This window comes from Sinocyclocheilus anshuiensis, unplaced genomic scaffold (assembly GCF_001515605.1).
Source record: "Sinocyclocheilus anshuiensis isolate Anshui unplaced genomic scaffold, SAMN03320099.WGS_v1.1 scaffold882, whole genome shotgun sequence".
NCBI lineage: Eukaryota > Metazoa > Chordata > Actinopteri > Cypriniformes > Cyprinidae > Sinocyclocheilus > Sinocyclocheilus anshuiensis.
In genome coordinates this window covers 773,337-787,722 of record NW_015540910.1, presented here as the reverse complement: position 1 = coordinate 787,722, position 14,386 = coordinate 773,337, and the positions used below count along the sequence as shown (strand labels likewise).

At 37.3% G+C, this 14,386-nt stretch overlaps 1 protein-coding gene across 2 annotated transcripts in view; it reads left to right on the top strand.

The window, feature by feature from the left end:
• Nucleotides 1–1,399: 1,399 nt before the first annotated feature.
• LOC107689241 (solute carrier organic anion transporter family member 1C1-like) overlaps nucleotides 1,400–14,386 on the top strand; it is a 14,293-nt gene continuing 1,306 nt past the window's right edge. The window contains exons 1-14 of one of the 2 annotated variants that reach the window (XM_016487179.1): nucleotides 1,409–1,545; nucleotides 2,104–2,160; nucleotides 4,249–4,390; nucleotides 4,675–4,807; nucleotides 4,935–5,056; nucleotides 5,554–5,700; nucleotides 6,396–6,494; nucleotides 7,115–7,369; nucleotides 7,478–7,642; nucleotides 10,367–10,562; nucleotides 10,759–10,924; nucleotides 12,509–12,693; nucleotides 13,002–13,066; nucleotides 13,152–13,269. In XM_016487179.1, coding sequence (XP_016342665.1) covers nucleotides 2,110–2,160; nucleotides 4,249–4,390; nucleotides 4,675–4,807; nucleotides 4,935–5,056; nucleotides 5,554–5,700; nucleotides 6,396–6,494; nucleotides 7,115–7,369; nucleotides 7,478–7,642; nucleotides 10,367–10,562; nucleotides 10,759–10,924; nucleotides 12,509–12,693; nucleotides 13,002–13,066; nucleotides 13,152–13,269 — 1,844 coding nt within the window. In that variant the 5' untranslated portion in view covers nucleotides 1,409–1,545; nucleotides 2,104–2,109. Of the gene's footprint in view, nucleotides 1,546–2,103; nucleotides 2,161–4,248; nucleotides 4,391–4,674; nucleotides 4,808–4,934; nucleotides 5,057–5,553; nucleotides 5,701–6,395; nucleotides 6,495–7,114; nucleotides 7,370–7,477; nucleotides 7,643–10,366; nucleotides 10,563–10,758; nucleotides 10,925–12,508; nucleotides 12,694–13,001; nucleotides 13,067–13,151; nucleotides 13,270–14,386 lie in introns of both variants that reach the window. The other variant, XM_016487180.1, reaches the window with a different exon arrangement.

Genomic DNA, 14,386 nt, shown 5'->3' with positions numbered 1-14,386 from the left:
TGACTTGCAGTAAAGACTCTCTGACCCACTTCACATACAGACATACCACACGCTGTGAATGCAGGGTTGAAGGTTAAGTTTATCTGACACACAAATGTATGAAAATGTTAGTTAATGTTACATGTGATTACCTTCGGTGTGTGTGTTGAATATGCACAATTAATAATTAGCTGCTGATGTGTGGGATGATTTAGTTTCAAGCCAAACTAACAAATTTCTGTCATTTGTACTTTTTATCTTGTTTTAAGTGAATCAGCTTCATTGATTGTCAGTCATCTGTCTGTGCCAAAATCATTTATCATCAATTCCTGTTTAAATAATAATCACTATTTTATTTTGTTTTGCCATAAATCTACCACAATTATGTGCAATATATTTCAATTATTACTTTACTCTGAATGTGATTTCATGACCAACTCAAACATGTAACCTGATAGCAGGTGTCAAGACCTCAGAGGCTTTTGTAATCCAATTTATGGATTCATAATTCATAATAATATTGAAAACAATAATACATACATTTGACACTTGTATTTTTAATTTGATGTTGGATAGATAGATAGATAGATAGATAGATAGATAGATAGATAGATAGATAGATAGAATCAGCTGCTGCCACGAACTAAATCGGGTTAATTTAGAATGCAAACAGAATTATGGTAATTGCTCAATTAATCTGAATGGAAATGTTTAATTCGCTGTTTAAAGTGCGCTAACAATGCAAACTCCGGGCGGTCATTACGCGGCGCATTTGCTATATATATATATATACAAATTAAAAATAAATAAATAAAATTAAATTTAAGTGATAACTTGCCCCAAACTGACATTTATGCAAACAATTCAATATTGCATTTTGCACTTTTCATTTAAAATTTGCCTTCATTATATTGTTGACCTTTGCCTGATTGCATATCTGTGCAATTTTATTGTGTTCAAAACCTTTTTTTGTAACAACTTGTGCCAACTATCCCTGGTCTCTTTTAGCCTAAATAAACACTTATTTTCTTTTGCCAATCATTGCCAAACAATTGATTGTTTTTTGTTGTTGTTTTTTTTGTAATCTTTTCTTTTACTTTCTTAAAAAAAAAAAAAACATTCCTCACATTACGTTTCATTGTCTTCAGCATCAAACCAACATCATCAAAGTTTGCCTTGCTGTCCATAATTCTTGAAAACTTTGATTTTTTTCAAACACCCTTCCTCTTGTAATATTGAAAACAATAATACATACATTTGACACTTGTATTTTTAATTTGATGTTGGATAGATAGATAGATAGATAGATAGATAGCCCTCCGAAACTTTTCACTGCAACATTCCGTCTCTGTTTGTCCAAAGCATATGAGACAGCATTGGTCTGCTCTGTCCTCTGTACCTCTGAGAAACCCCAGCCCCCTCGCTGTAGAGAAGTGACCTGTTGACATAATCACCAGATGGACATGACTGTTTGGTTACTGATTAGATGTCATGACTCTGAATGATAAAGCCTTACCTGTGAGCAAAGTCCTCCATCCATTCTGAGGGACACAGGCAACAGCACAGGTATGTTTGATTTCTGTAGCTCTTACTGTCTGACTGTTTGTCTTGTTGTTTATAAAAAAAGATCCTGTTTTCATGTGTTGCAGAGATGATTTAGCTGTATTAATATGCATTGTATTCTGTTATACTATGCATGTGATCGGGGTTTTTTGTCACATCTGTGAATATTTTTAGTTTTATTTATTTATTACTTTTCTGTAAAAGCTTGTCATACTATAAAGGGTTACAGTGGCCAGTCTGGCATTATATGGCTTATTATGTGATTTTCATCAAAAAATAAAGAGTTATGATTTTATATAAAAAACAATTGCCTTGCTGTCCATAATTCTTGAAAACTTTGATTTTTTTCAAACACCCTTCCTCTTGCAGGAAATGTGGTGCAATTTCTGACTCCACTCTGAGCTCCACCCTCAGGGGCCTTTCCCCTCAGATGATGTTTTCTTACTCCTGTAAACAATGGACCCTGCTGTTTGCACGACAATAATGTGATGCTGTTCATAATGATCCTGGTGTTAAGACGCTCTGCACTGTTCTGTCATCTGTCATTCATATTGTTTCCAGGGCATCATGAGTGTGGAAAAGAAGACGGCACGAGAGCCATGCTGCTCCAAATTAAAGGTAATTTTGACTTATCTTCTCCTGCTTTTCAGTTTCTTGTTTACATTGGCCCATTCTGATCAAAGACATGAACGTGATAACAGCTCATTTAATCCCATCACTATGCAATTACTTTCTATTGACTTTCTCTGCACAGTTTCAGCTGATCTTCTAAAATTTGTGTAAATGTGTAAATTTCATTGCATGTTAAATATTAAACCATTTGGCGTTTGTTTTAAATAGCATAAGCACGTCTCGAGTAAAACATTGAAAACTAAAAAAAAATATCATAAAACTATAAATGTATATTGCATATATATTGGCAATTGATATCTGGACCATTTCTGGTTTTCAACATTAGTGGATCATGTTCATAGATAATGCCATTAACTACCTGTGCTTATTCTGGACACCTGTTTGAGCTTGATGGGAACTGCCTTCGTACTTCCACCATAAATCACTTCAGCATCATTCATTTACAACTTGATTTGATATTGTGTTGCCTAGTTCGTGCATTAAATGAGGCTTCAGTGTCCAAAAACATTTTTTGGCCACTGTATGTATTGCATTCAGTGTACCAAAAAAAATAAAATAATAAATAAATAAATATCAGATACATCCAGTTTGCACAAATATATATGTATTTAATCATTTACTTACTTCATGTTATTCCAATGTTTGACCTTCTTCAATTCCATGTTTGATCTTCTTTCTTCTGTGGAAAACATAAGAAGATATTTAGAAGAATATTCCCACACAATGAAAATCAATGGGGTTCAAAAACAAAACAAAAAACAAAGTTACTTAACTGCACAAATGTTACTCAGTCCATGGGGATCTTCCCATTCCAAAACAATATTCTACTAGGAAATTTCCTGACCTTATCTCTTAAAGAAAATGAGTCTCTAGAAGGTCAAGGTTTGGAGCAGAGGCACCGTTTTAGTGGCAGTTGATGATTAGTGTACTTCCTTTTGTGTAAACCAATCAATTGCATGGCTTCTGACCCAAACTACAACTTTAATAGTTAACTCGTGTAACATGAACATACAATGACAATCTGGTGGTAGTACAAATAGTGAGAAAATGGTTTTACTACTCATCAAAATGTGGGTTAAACATCTGTGTAATGTGTCACTGCTAAGTCCATCTGTCTTGTGTAGTGTTGAATAAGTACTGAATTCAATATTTTCACTTCAATTATGATCAGAACAATGATAATGGCACATCTCTTATCAAATTACATTTATTGTAGGTCATTAACAAAGTAATTTGTATTTTTTTAATAGGCAACCTGTGAGTGATTGCCATTGGTTCCACAAAACTATTTACAAAAAGTACTTAAGTTTGATTCAGTTATGGTACAGCAGCTAAATAGCTAAAACTAGAATAAGACGGTTAAGTCTTCACTAGTCAAACTGGTTTGTTGGCTTGTTTTAGGGGGCACTTTTCAGGTGGTCAGCTGAAGATCAGACTGTAAAGACCAACCTACACCAACTCAGTCCATCTTAAAATATCTAAGAACTAGTTTAGACTTGTTTAAGATGAATAGGATTTACCAAAGTTCAAAAAAATACCCAACACACTAATGGAAATTCATATCTATTTCACGTTTTGGTGAATTGGTCCATTAGTATGTAAATCGCATTAGTATGTTTTCATATGATCTACTCATGCTTCGCATACAGAGATTGGGTTGACATACCGTACCAAGCCATTAATATGGCATGTCTCAAAACAGCATATAAAAAATTAGGGACCACTCTGAATACCCTAAAAACAGCTTAGCAACATGTTAGGGACCACTCAGAATAGCATCAAAATGGTGACTTAGTATTTCTTAAGAAAAGTAAAAAATATAGTTTAGTGTATAAAATCATAGTGGGTTTTAGTTACATGAATTGTTAACCACATGTTTGTGTGTGTGTGTGTGTCTTCTTCAGATGTTTTTGGCTGTCATGTGGTTAGGGACCACTCAGAATAGCATCAAAATGGTGACTTAGTATTTCTTAAGAAAAGTAAAAAATATAGTTTAGTGTATAAAATCATAGTGGGTTTTAGTTACATGAATTGTTAACCACATGTTTGTGTGTGTGTGTGTGTCTTCTTCAGATGTTTTTGGCTGCCATGTGTTTTGTGTACTTTGCCAAAGCATTTCAGGGCAGCTACATGAAGAGCTCTATCACGCAGATTGAGAGACGTTTTGACATTCCCAGCTCACTGATTGGATTTATTGATGGAAGTTTTGAAATTGGTGAGAAAAACAAACAAACAAACAAACAAATATTTATTTTGGGTCTAATTGAAGCAGAAAGCAAAAAACAAAACCCTTCATATACCCACACACTCTCATGCCAATTTATAAGTAGTATTTTGCATTTTGGTGAACTGGTGGCAAATGTGTATTCTCTCACTTGTATGTCTTCTTATGCTCCATAAAAATCATACTTTTCCATCAAAATCATGTTGTAGTTTCATATGAATATATCTTCTCGAAATCAGTGATTTCAATAGGATACCATTTTTTGTTTGTTTCAGGTAATCTGTTTGTAATAGCTTTTGTGAGTTACTTTGGTGCTAAGCTTCATAGACCACGACTCATAGGAGCTGGATGTTTAATTATGGCCATGGGATCCTTCATAACTGCGGCACCACATTTCTTCCAAGGACTGTACGTTTAACTGGTCAACAACTCTTTAAACCCCTTTAGTTTCCGTATTTGTGTCAACAAGGATATGTTTCTAGATTCAAATTATAAGACAAATAATATGTGCCAAATATGTGTTTGTTTTCCACAGGTACAAATACGAGACAACAGTGTCTCATTTCTCTGCCTCTAATGGTACAGAGAGTATTCTACCATGTTTAACCAATGGGAGTCTTGCACAAGATGAAATTCCCACTGTGGAAATTCAAGCAGGTAAATTGTTCATCCCTGAACCTGACCCTGAGAATGACCTCAGATAAGATATTAAACCAAAGGGATACTGCAACCTTGTTTTTTTCCCTTTTTCTTTTGCATAATAATAAACTAATGGCCTTCACAGGATTAGATCAATATCCTCTCCAATTAAGTTGCTTCTTCCAAAAAAATCCTATATAAAATCTAATTACAGAAATCACAAGTTGAAAAAGTTGAGTTGTGGAATTATTTGTAATGTTTGGCTTGTAATATGATTGTGCTACCCACAATCCCCTGCACCATTGATCTGTCACTCTAGTTTGCTTATCTAGCTTCTCATTTCTGAACTTTGAACTTTGGGAAGCTTAATATATTGGGTTTGATTGCTTTTTATGTAATTGATACACTTGAAATTTACAAAAGTAGACTTTGTTCTGTCACTGAGATGGGGATATTGTAGTGTGTTGCACAGTCGTGTGTGCAGTTGTTCATTTGTGGTGCTTTTGTTTTTGTAGAATGTGAAAAAGCAGCCAGTTCTTCCTTGTGGCTCTATGTGTTTCTCGGGAACATGCTTAGTGGGGTAGGAGAGACACCCGTCATGCCTCTTGGGTTGTCTTATCTGGATGATTTTTCAAGGGAGGAAAACACTGCTGTTTATATGGGTATGATTGATTATCAGTTTTAATCATTATATGACCAATTCTGGCATACATTCAAGCCTATTAACGTCCTGCTAGTTACACTTCAACCCCATTAGATGTCAAAACGCACCAGTTTCACTTTTAAAATTTTATTTTGATTGTTTATTTTACTTACTGATCATTATTATATGTATTTGCAGATAAAAAGAGCCACTTTTATTTACTAAAAGAGTGCACTTTCATAACTGTTTCTTAACACACCGAAGTACACTTTTCAAAATACTTTAAGTGTGCTTTAAAGTGCACTCTTTTAACATACTTAAGCATGTGTAAAGTACTTGATTATAATTTTAACAGTAGTGTGTCATTCAATATTACATTTAAAGTTGATGTATTTTGAATGTTACAAAAGTGTCATAAAATTTATTTACATTTTTTTCATCATGTTAATAAGAAATTGAGAATTAGGATGTGTGTAGGTGGGAGGTGGGGCTTAATTGTCATGAATATAATGTCATGCAAAAAAAAAGAAAAAAGAAAATGTGAGAAATAATACGCAAAATTTAATTTCTGTTTTTTTTATTTTTTTTTTTATTTTGGAGTGAAATATGATTTGGGCATGTTCTTGACCTCACCTCTCCTACTCTTTCTCTTATTAAGTTGATGTCATTGTGAATAAGTTGATTGTTTTTTTTTATTGATTTTTTTTTTCTCAGCTCTCATACAGACTGTGGGAATAATGGGGCCCATGTTTGGATTCATGTTAGGATCTTTCTGTGCCAAGCTCTACGTAGACATAGGAGCAGTGAACTTAGGTATTCACCTGTTTAACCAGTGCAGATTGCAAACCTATTTTTGTTAAACTGATAATGGCTCTTCGCTCTACACTGATCTTACATATGATTATCCCTAGGCTCATGGTTAGAAAATATGGGAAGAAAATATATAAAACACAAAATGATGATATTTTGTACATTTCTAGAAAACATTCCCAGCAACCTTTCTAAACATGTTTGATGTATACAAAGTAGCCTTTGTACCTTCAGTTTTACCATGTCATGTCAACAGTTAATTGTTGCATGTGAATTATGTGAAAAGTGGATGTTTGTCTTTTGGTCTAATCGATTGGCTCAGTTCAATTCACTTCTACTAAGTACGTTCAAAAGTTAAACTTTGAAGAAAAAAAAACACTCTGTTTGCCAAATGAGATTTGAGATCATAACTCTGCAGTAACACGTAATTACCTGAAGTTAGTGTAGATCATCATTGTTAATGAATGACATGACTTTATGATAACTAGTCCTCTATATAACTGGCTGACCCAGTTACCCTTTGACATAAGGGGTCTTCGGTCATACTGTTTGTTGGGATTTCAAATTATAAATTATTTTGGCTGATTAATTAACAGAATGCGCATGTCTGTTTTTTTTTTTAGATACCATTACCATCAACCACAAAGACTCACGTTGGGTTGGTGCCTGGTGGCTGGGCTTTTTGTTAACTGGTGGAGTGATGTTACTGGCTGGAATTCCATTTTGGTTCCTTCCCAAGTCTCTTCCTAAGCAGGGTGAGACTGAAACTGAGAAAAAATCAAACGAGGGCGAGCAGGACCGTTTCATTCCCGACAACAACAAGCACAGTAATGCTCCCAACAAACCAGCTCCAGTTTCCATGGCAGCTCTGGCTAAAGGTGTGTATTTCATCAAATATTTAATTTTTCATTCATAACATTTGGTCGAGATATTGAGCATACATGACCCATGAACTTGCGTAAAATCTTCTTCTTGATATTTTCTAGATTTTCTGCCATCACTGAAATTACTCTTCAGCAACACGATTTACCTGCTCCTCGTATGCACTGCATTTGTGCAAGTCAGTGGTTTTATAGGAATGATCACATTTAAGCCAAAATATATGGAGCAAATTTATGGCCAGTCAGCATCGAAGGCCATATTTTTGATAGGTAGGTTTACATTTATTGCATTTATTTTTGTCTGTTTAATATACATTTTCAGTCTGTTTAAAGACACATAGCGATGTCATTCTACAAAATAAGTGTCAGTTGTGTCCCTCTTATTCATGTATATAAAAAAATTATTTTCACAAAAAATTAGCTGATGTAAAAAAAAAAAGCCTGTCGATAGCCCCGAGTTTGGAAATATCCATTACTACTGTATATTAGCAAATATAGCCTTTTTACATATAATAAAACTCATTTATATCCCTATTACAGAAATGAAATATTGTATAAACCATTCAGGTTTGTGCTGAGGAGTAGAGGCTGTGCCCAGGCCATTCAGCGGTGTAGTTCAGGGTTGTGGCAGAACCCTGTTTGGGAGCGGCTTCGTATCTTCTCTGTTTCCTCCTATAGGGAATGAGGGTTACATGCGTAAAAAATACTTTATTTTCAGTCAGTCATATTTGACATTACATCGACATACTGATGTACAGTATAGGGTCCCTATGGAAAGCACCATGAAGTTAGCCCTCACTCCTAGGGGGCACGGCTCGCCTTGTGTCTGGTACGCCAAAGTGGTGGCATCCACTAGCCAGCAGGTCAACCTCTGTTTGGAGACAGCCTTTCCCTTCTGCTGACCCCCAAAGCTGACCAAAAGCTGCTCAGAGCTTCTAAAGTTCTACATGTGGTCTATGTAAATGCACAGAGTCTGAACAGGACACAGCAACGCAAGGGTTGGGTCTGCCTCCTCCAAAGGTAGCACTTGCAAGTTCCCGGAAAGGAGTAGTGGGAACTCCAGGCTGGGGTCTGAAGATAATGTGAGGTGACCATGGTAAGGAGTGCTGTATTTTAAGCTCAACTGACTTTAGCAGCTCAAAGGGAGCTCTTTGCAGTCCAGAAAGGAGATCCCCAAATGAGATCCTAAGAGGGGGCAAGGCACAGCCTAGGAGGATTTAACCTTTTTGTACCTCTCAGGAACCTGATGATCAGGTCATTCCTACAGACCTGCCGTCCACTGCACTGTGATGTGCTGTGATAGCAGCAGCATACATTTTCAAGGTGGAGTGGGACAACACTGATTGGGCATCTCTGGGGGTCTTCTCAGCAAGAAGAACACCACTCAGGGAACAGATTCCACTTCAGGACATAAGCCGGACAAGTAGAGAGAGCTCTGGCATAAGTGATAGTGGCTATCAAGGCCTGTGACAGTCCACTTAAGTCTTCCATGTCCCATCTGGGAGTTCAGCACTGACTGGGCATGCTTGTTCATGAGACATGCCATCATGTTGACAGAGTCCAACTCCATACTGAGAAAAGGGATGATCTGCATTGGGGAGAGCTTGCTCTTCTTCCAGTTGACCCAAAGATCACAACAGATCTCAAGAGTGAGCTAGAATGAGCCAATTGTCAATATAGTTGAGAATATGAATGCTCACTGCCCTTAATGGGGCAAGGGCACCCTCAGCTGCTTTGGTGAAGATGAGGAAAGAAAGGGACAATGCGAAGGGAAGGACTTTGTACTATTTGAAGACTCTGTACACATGACCCTCAAAAGCAAACTGAAGAAAGGTCTGTATTGATGCAAGATTAAGAAGTATGCATACTTCATGCCGGACACTGCAAACCAATCTTGGGGCAATATGTATGTGAAAATGCGCCTCCTGAACATCTTGAAAGGGAGCTTGTGTGGGGCAGGCTCTATTGCGTCGCTAGACTCCCAGACTCCTTACGAGCGGCACCAAAGGGACAATCGATGCAACCGACAGCAAGGGGGAGCACTGGGGCCCAACTCGGGAGACAACGCATCCCAGAGTAGAGGGGGAGTGTGTGGGGTAGCACTTTCCTGGCTTCCTGGATCCCATGAGGGACTGGCTAGAGACACGTGAAGAAGTAGTGCTTCCTTGAGGTGTGATCTCTTGGCCTATTGGAAATAGAGAGGACAGGGCTGGGAGTAAGAAAGCGTAACATTGCTGACTGCCAGACAGCGTTGAGTACAACAAAGGCAACAAAAGGCCTCCTCTGGGGGAAGGAGCGTTGCTGTCACCACCTCCTGGGAAAGAGCAATCCCCTGCATCTCTGGATTGCCGCTATCAGGACTGCTTCACCATCTGCCTGGCTTAGTGTGAGAGAACACTGCAGGTTTGGTGGAGGCTGAAGCCTGATGTTCTCAGCTGCCTGGGAAAGCATGGCTTTCAACTCATGGTCAGACTCTGATTTTGCAACCACCCCAGAAGGGGGAAGCTTAGCCGAGTTGTCATCTTGTGAGGACTCTTGTCCCTTCTTCCTTTGGAAATCTACAAACATTGTCTCAGCATGCTTAGGGCCCAAACCTGAAAGACAGCGATCTTGACCATCAGAGAAGGTCAGGAAACAACTGCATCCAGAAACACACAGACAAAGCAACATCTTTAAAATGACGCACTCTCCATCTCCCTCTCTTAGGGAAACTGCTCTTTTGTACCGAAGCCCCCAGGGGTATCGCAGCATTAAACTATGCTCTGTCAACCCTGTTACTGTTCAGAGGGCACAATCATGTTCAATACAATTTATGAATTTATGGAATGTTTCCATGGAATGTTTCAAATCTTTTTAAAGTGTATTTTAAAAATAAAATGAATGTGTTATGTTGTGACTTAAAAACATAAATTAAAATATCTAAATATAAAAATTAATCTAATAAAATTAATTATATAAATAAATAAAAAAGGTAATCATCTTTGGTCTTTCCAGGCATTATGAATCTACCAGCTGTGGCTTTGGGAATTGTCACCGGTGGGTTTATAATGAAGAAGTTCAAACTGAATGTTCTCGGAGCAACCAAGATCTGCATTGGAACATCTCTTCTGGCTTTCTCTACACTGCTTATTCAGTATTTCCTGCAGTGTGACAACACACAAGTGCCTGGACTTACAGTGTCATATCAAGGGTAAACACTCTAAAAAAAATAGTATTACAGTTTATTGTGTTGTTTATCATAATTTTTTTTCTGGCATTTTTTCAATGGAATTGTATCTTTTAACTATGTTCTGTTTGGGTCTCAGAGGCCACATTCATTTTTAATGCCAATAAGTGTAATTAAACTGAATTTTAAGTGGTTTAATTATTCAATGTATTTCTAACAGGGTTCCACAGGTGTCCTATCAGCAGAATACACTAATTTCTCTGTGTAACATGGGTTGCTCCTGCTCTCTCAAACACTGGGATCCCATATGTGCCAGCAATGGCTTGACCTATGCCTCCCCCTGCCTTGCTGGCTGCCAAAGCTCCACTGGTGACGGCAAGGATATGGTAAGCTATTCTTTCCAGACATCTACATGCCTGCTGCTAAATCAGTTTTGCCAACAGACCTCTATACATTTATAGCATTTATTTTTTCATTTTGTTATTGTAATATACAAAGGCCCTCTGTATCAACAGAGACACATTTGAGTAGCCAAAACATAAGAAACCAATGTGAAACTGCAGTCATGCAACATATGTTTGCTTGTAAAACAGATTTTAGCCATCAAGATTTGTTTGGATTATGGACCATGGGCTTAGAAATAGTTGTATTTCCCTTTCATGGGAACTTCGAACTGCGTCCTCTAGGGGTCGCTATGGGGGACGCCTCGTCGTGACCCGTGTCTGAAGCATACATTGAAAAAACACCAACTCGTTGGCCGGCGACAGCCATGACATCACTACCGGTGCGACTATAGTATAAATAGGCGCCGGGAGCACACATCATTCTCTTCTTCGTCTTCATTGACTGTTTTGTTTGAAGCGTGCATTTCCAAGGAAAAAGTAAGAGCTATCTCTATTTATTATGGCGAGCACTAGCAGAGCATTTAGAAGGTGTGTGCATCCGTGTCATCGCTATTTGACACCAGATGACACACACGATCTATGTGTTGTTTGTTTGAGCAAAGAGCACGTAGTGACGTCATGGCTGTCGCCGGCCAACGAGTTGGTGTTTTTTCAATGTATGCTTCAGACACGGGTCACGACGAGGCGTACCCCTACTCAGGGAACCATGGTTACATAAGTAACCTGAGACGTTTTGTATGTTTCTGGTTAATGGCATTTGTTTCATCAACAGAAAAGCCAGCTCATAGGCAGAAAAAAATATTATATTTATATTTTTTTTTCTTCAAAAGAACATGTTCTAAAAACTTTTTATGTTTTTTTTTTATTTTATTGTATTATTTTAGGGAGAACCCCACAATATATGTACAGTAATTACAATGTATGTAGAATGCTAGAACTAGTAGTACTAGAATACTCCTGGAATAGAACCCCTATTCTATTCTATTCTATTCTATTCTATTCTATATTATTTATAGACACATAGACTCTATATTGTGAAATCCTTAAAATAGGGTCCAAAAATCTGAGACCACCAGTGACGCTTCTGTTTTTTTTTTCACCAAAAAAAAGAAAAAAAAAAGACAAATTATGTTGTCAGAATAACAATTTGAGTAGAAATTCGTACTGAAAAATATATTTGATTTTCAATATGTTTCGGTATTTACTATGTGCCCCTTTTGACAGCAGCTCTCGAGCTGCCTTGGACCAGTTTATGTAAACCTGATGATCCATGTAATGCCAGCATGATTTGCGAGTGTTCCAAAGAGCATGTTGTGCACTTCAATGAAATCTGACCTTTTGTACAAAGAAAAAAAGTGATGTGAAAAAATGGTTTGCTTACATTTGATTACTGACCTAGAATCAGTATTAAATATTTGTTTAACCTAAATTTATTAATTGAAATGTTCAAAATCCTAAAACTTTGTTTATTGCTAGGTTTAAAAAAAGCCCCAGATTTCATATGTATTGTACTCTCATGCATTTGCCGGTGTTGTAGTAGTTGACACAATCTGACTCTTTTCAAAGGTATTCCACAACTGCACCTGTATTGGAGATTCGCCTTTCCCATATGCAAACATGTCAGCAGTGCTGGGCCAGTGCCCTCGCAAGAGTGATTGTGACTACATGTTTAAGTTCTACATGGCGGTGACAGTCATTGGTGCCTTTCTCTCGGCTTGTGGGGCCACACCAGGTTACATTATTCTGCTCAGGTAATGAATCTCCCCAAAAGTGCAAAACAAGACACCTTTGAGAGACTTAAATGTCTTTAAGGAATCCTATGTAATACAGTATGCTGGTCATTCTTTGTGCCTATTCATCCTCATGACACAATAATATGTTTCTTTATTGGTATATGCAGTGGTATATTCTGACTGAAGTCAACTAATATACTTCCACCCTGTTAGGGTCAGGGACATTATTCAAAATTTAATTCTGTCGTATGGTATGTTATGCGAGAAGCCGGTTTAATATTGGGTTTATAAATGAATATATGTCCTCATGACTGCTCTTTTCTTAGATCCATAAATCCAGAACTAAAGTCTTTGGCTCTTGGTATTTATACTTTGATTGTTCGGACTCTGGGTAAGAAGATCTCTTTCTTTCTCAACACAAGATTATTAAACAACAGAAAAAAGGTATCTTTAGTTGATCTGAGAAACTTTTCTAGGTGGCATTCCCCCTCCAGTTTATTTTGGAGCCTTGATTGACAGGACCTGTCTGAAATGGGGCTCAAAACAATGCGGAGGGAGAGGAGCGTGTCGTATCTATGATTCTGGTGCCTTCAGGTATGTAAACTTACACTGGCACTTGCAGAAATTCAACATTTTCATTCACACTTTTCCAAAATAATGCCGTTAGTGATACAACAAAATTTAATTTGCTAGATGGTCCGATATGTCTGAGTAATGTCTGTATAAAGGCCTGTTCACACCAAGATCGATAAGTATTAAGATAACGATAAAGATATAGTTCTAAAAGTCATTTTCAATATAAAAGAATAGCAGAGTCAACACCACAACTATAACGTCAAAGGCACAGAGAAACGATATCATTGGAATCACTTTCAAAACGATAATTTTTTTCCAGCTGATGACCGATAAAAACATTGACAGCCAATCAGAATCAATCCTGCTGTAACAAGCTCGAGAATTTAAAGCGGCAGACGAGCGTGCACTTAGAATAAACGGACAATATTGTCCACTGGAGTGGATGCTAATCTTTATAGTTATCTTTATAGCTACCGTTCTTGGTGTAAATGAGCCACAGAGCCACAGTAGTTATGTATTGTAACAATGGAAAAATGATATGTCCTTAAATTTAATTTGATGAAAAGCTACTGTGATAACAATAATCCTTGATCCTTCTGAAAACATTCACATTCTAACTTGCCATGTATGTGAACCGTTTGCAGCTAGCAATTGCAATACAATTAGTGAATAGCTCTATCTTATTTCTTAGTGTATGAAGAAAAATATAGGATAGGTACATGATGGCAAAGGTTATCTGAAGTCTTTCTCTGGTCACATGCATGTTGCCACATGGACTTTCGGCATAACTTTTTAAGGGGCAAAACACCAAAGTTGTATCATACCTTAGTCTTTTTGTTGTTGCAAAACTGTTTTGTTAATGAATGACCAGAATAATCCTCAGAATCGTTTGATGGTCTCTTGTTCAAGACCACTAGCGCCACCATCAGCTCAAAATTGAACTTTTCTGCAACTCTACAACAATTGGTGATACAAACACTGGTGGTGGTTGAGGAGACTCCCTCATGATTGTAAAGTGCTTTGGGAGTACAGCAATACACAATAAAGCACTACAGTATATTTAAAGGGGACATATGATGCGATTTCAATTTTTCCTTTCTCTTTGGAGTGTTACAAGCTCTTGGTGCATAAAGAA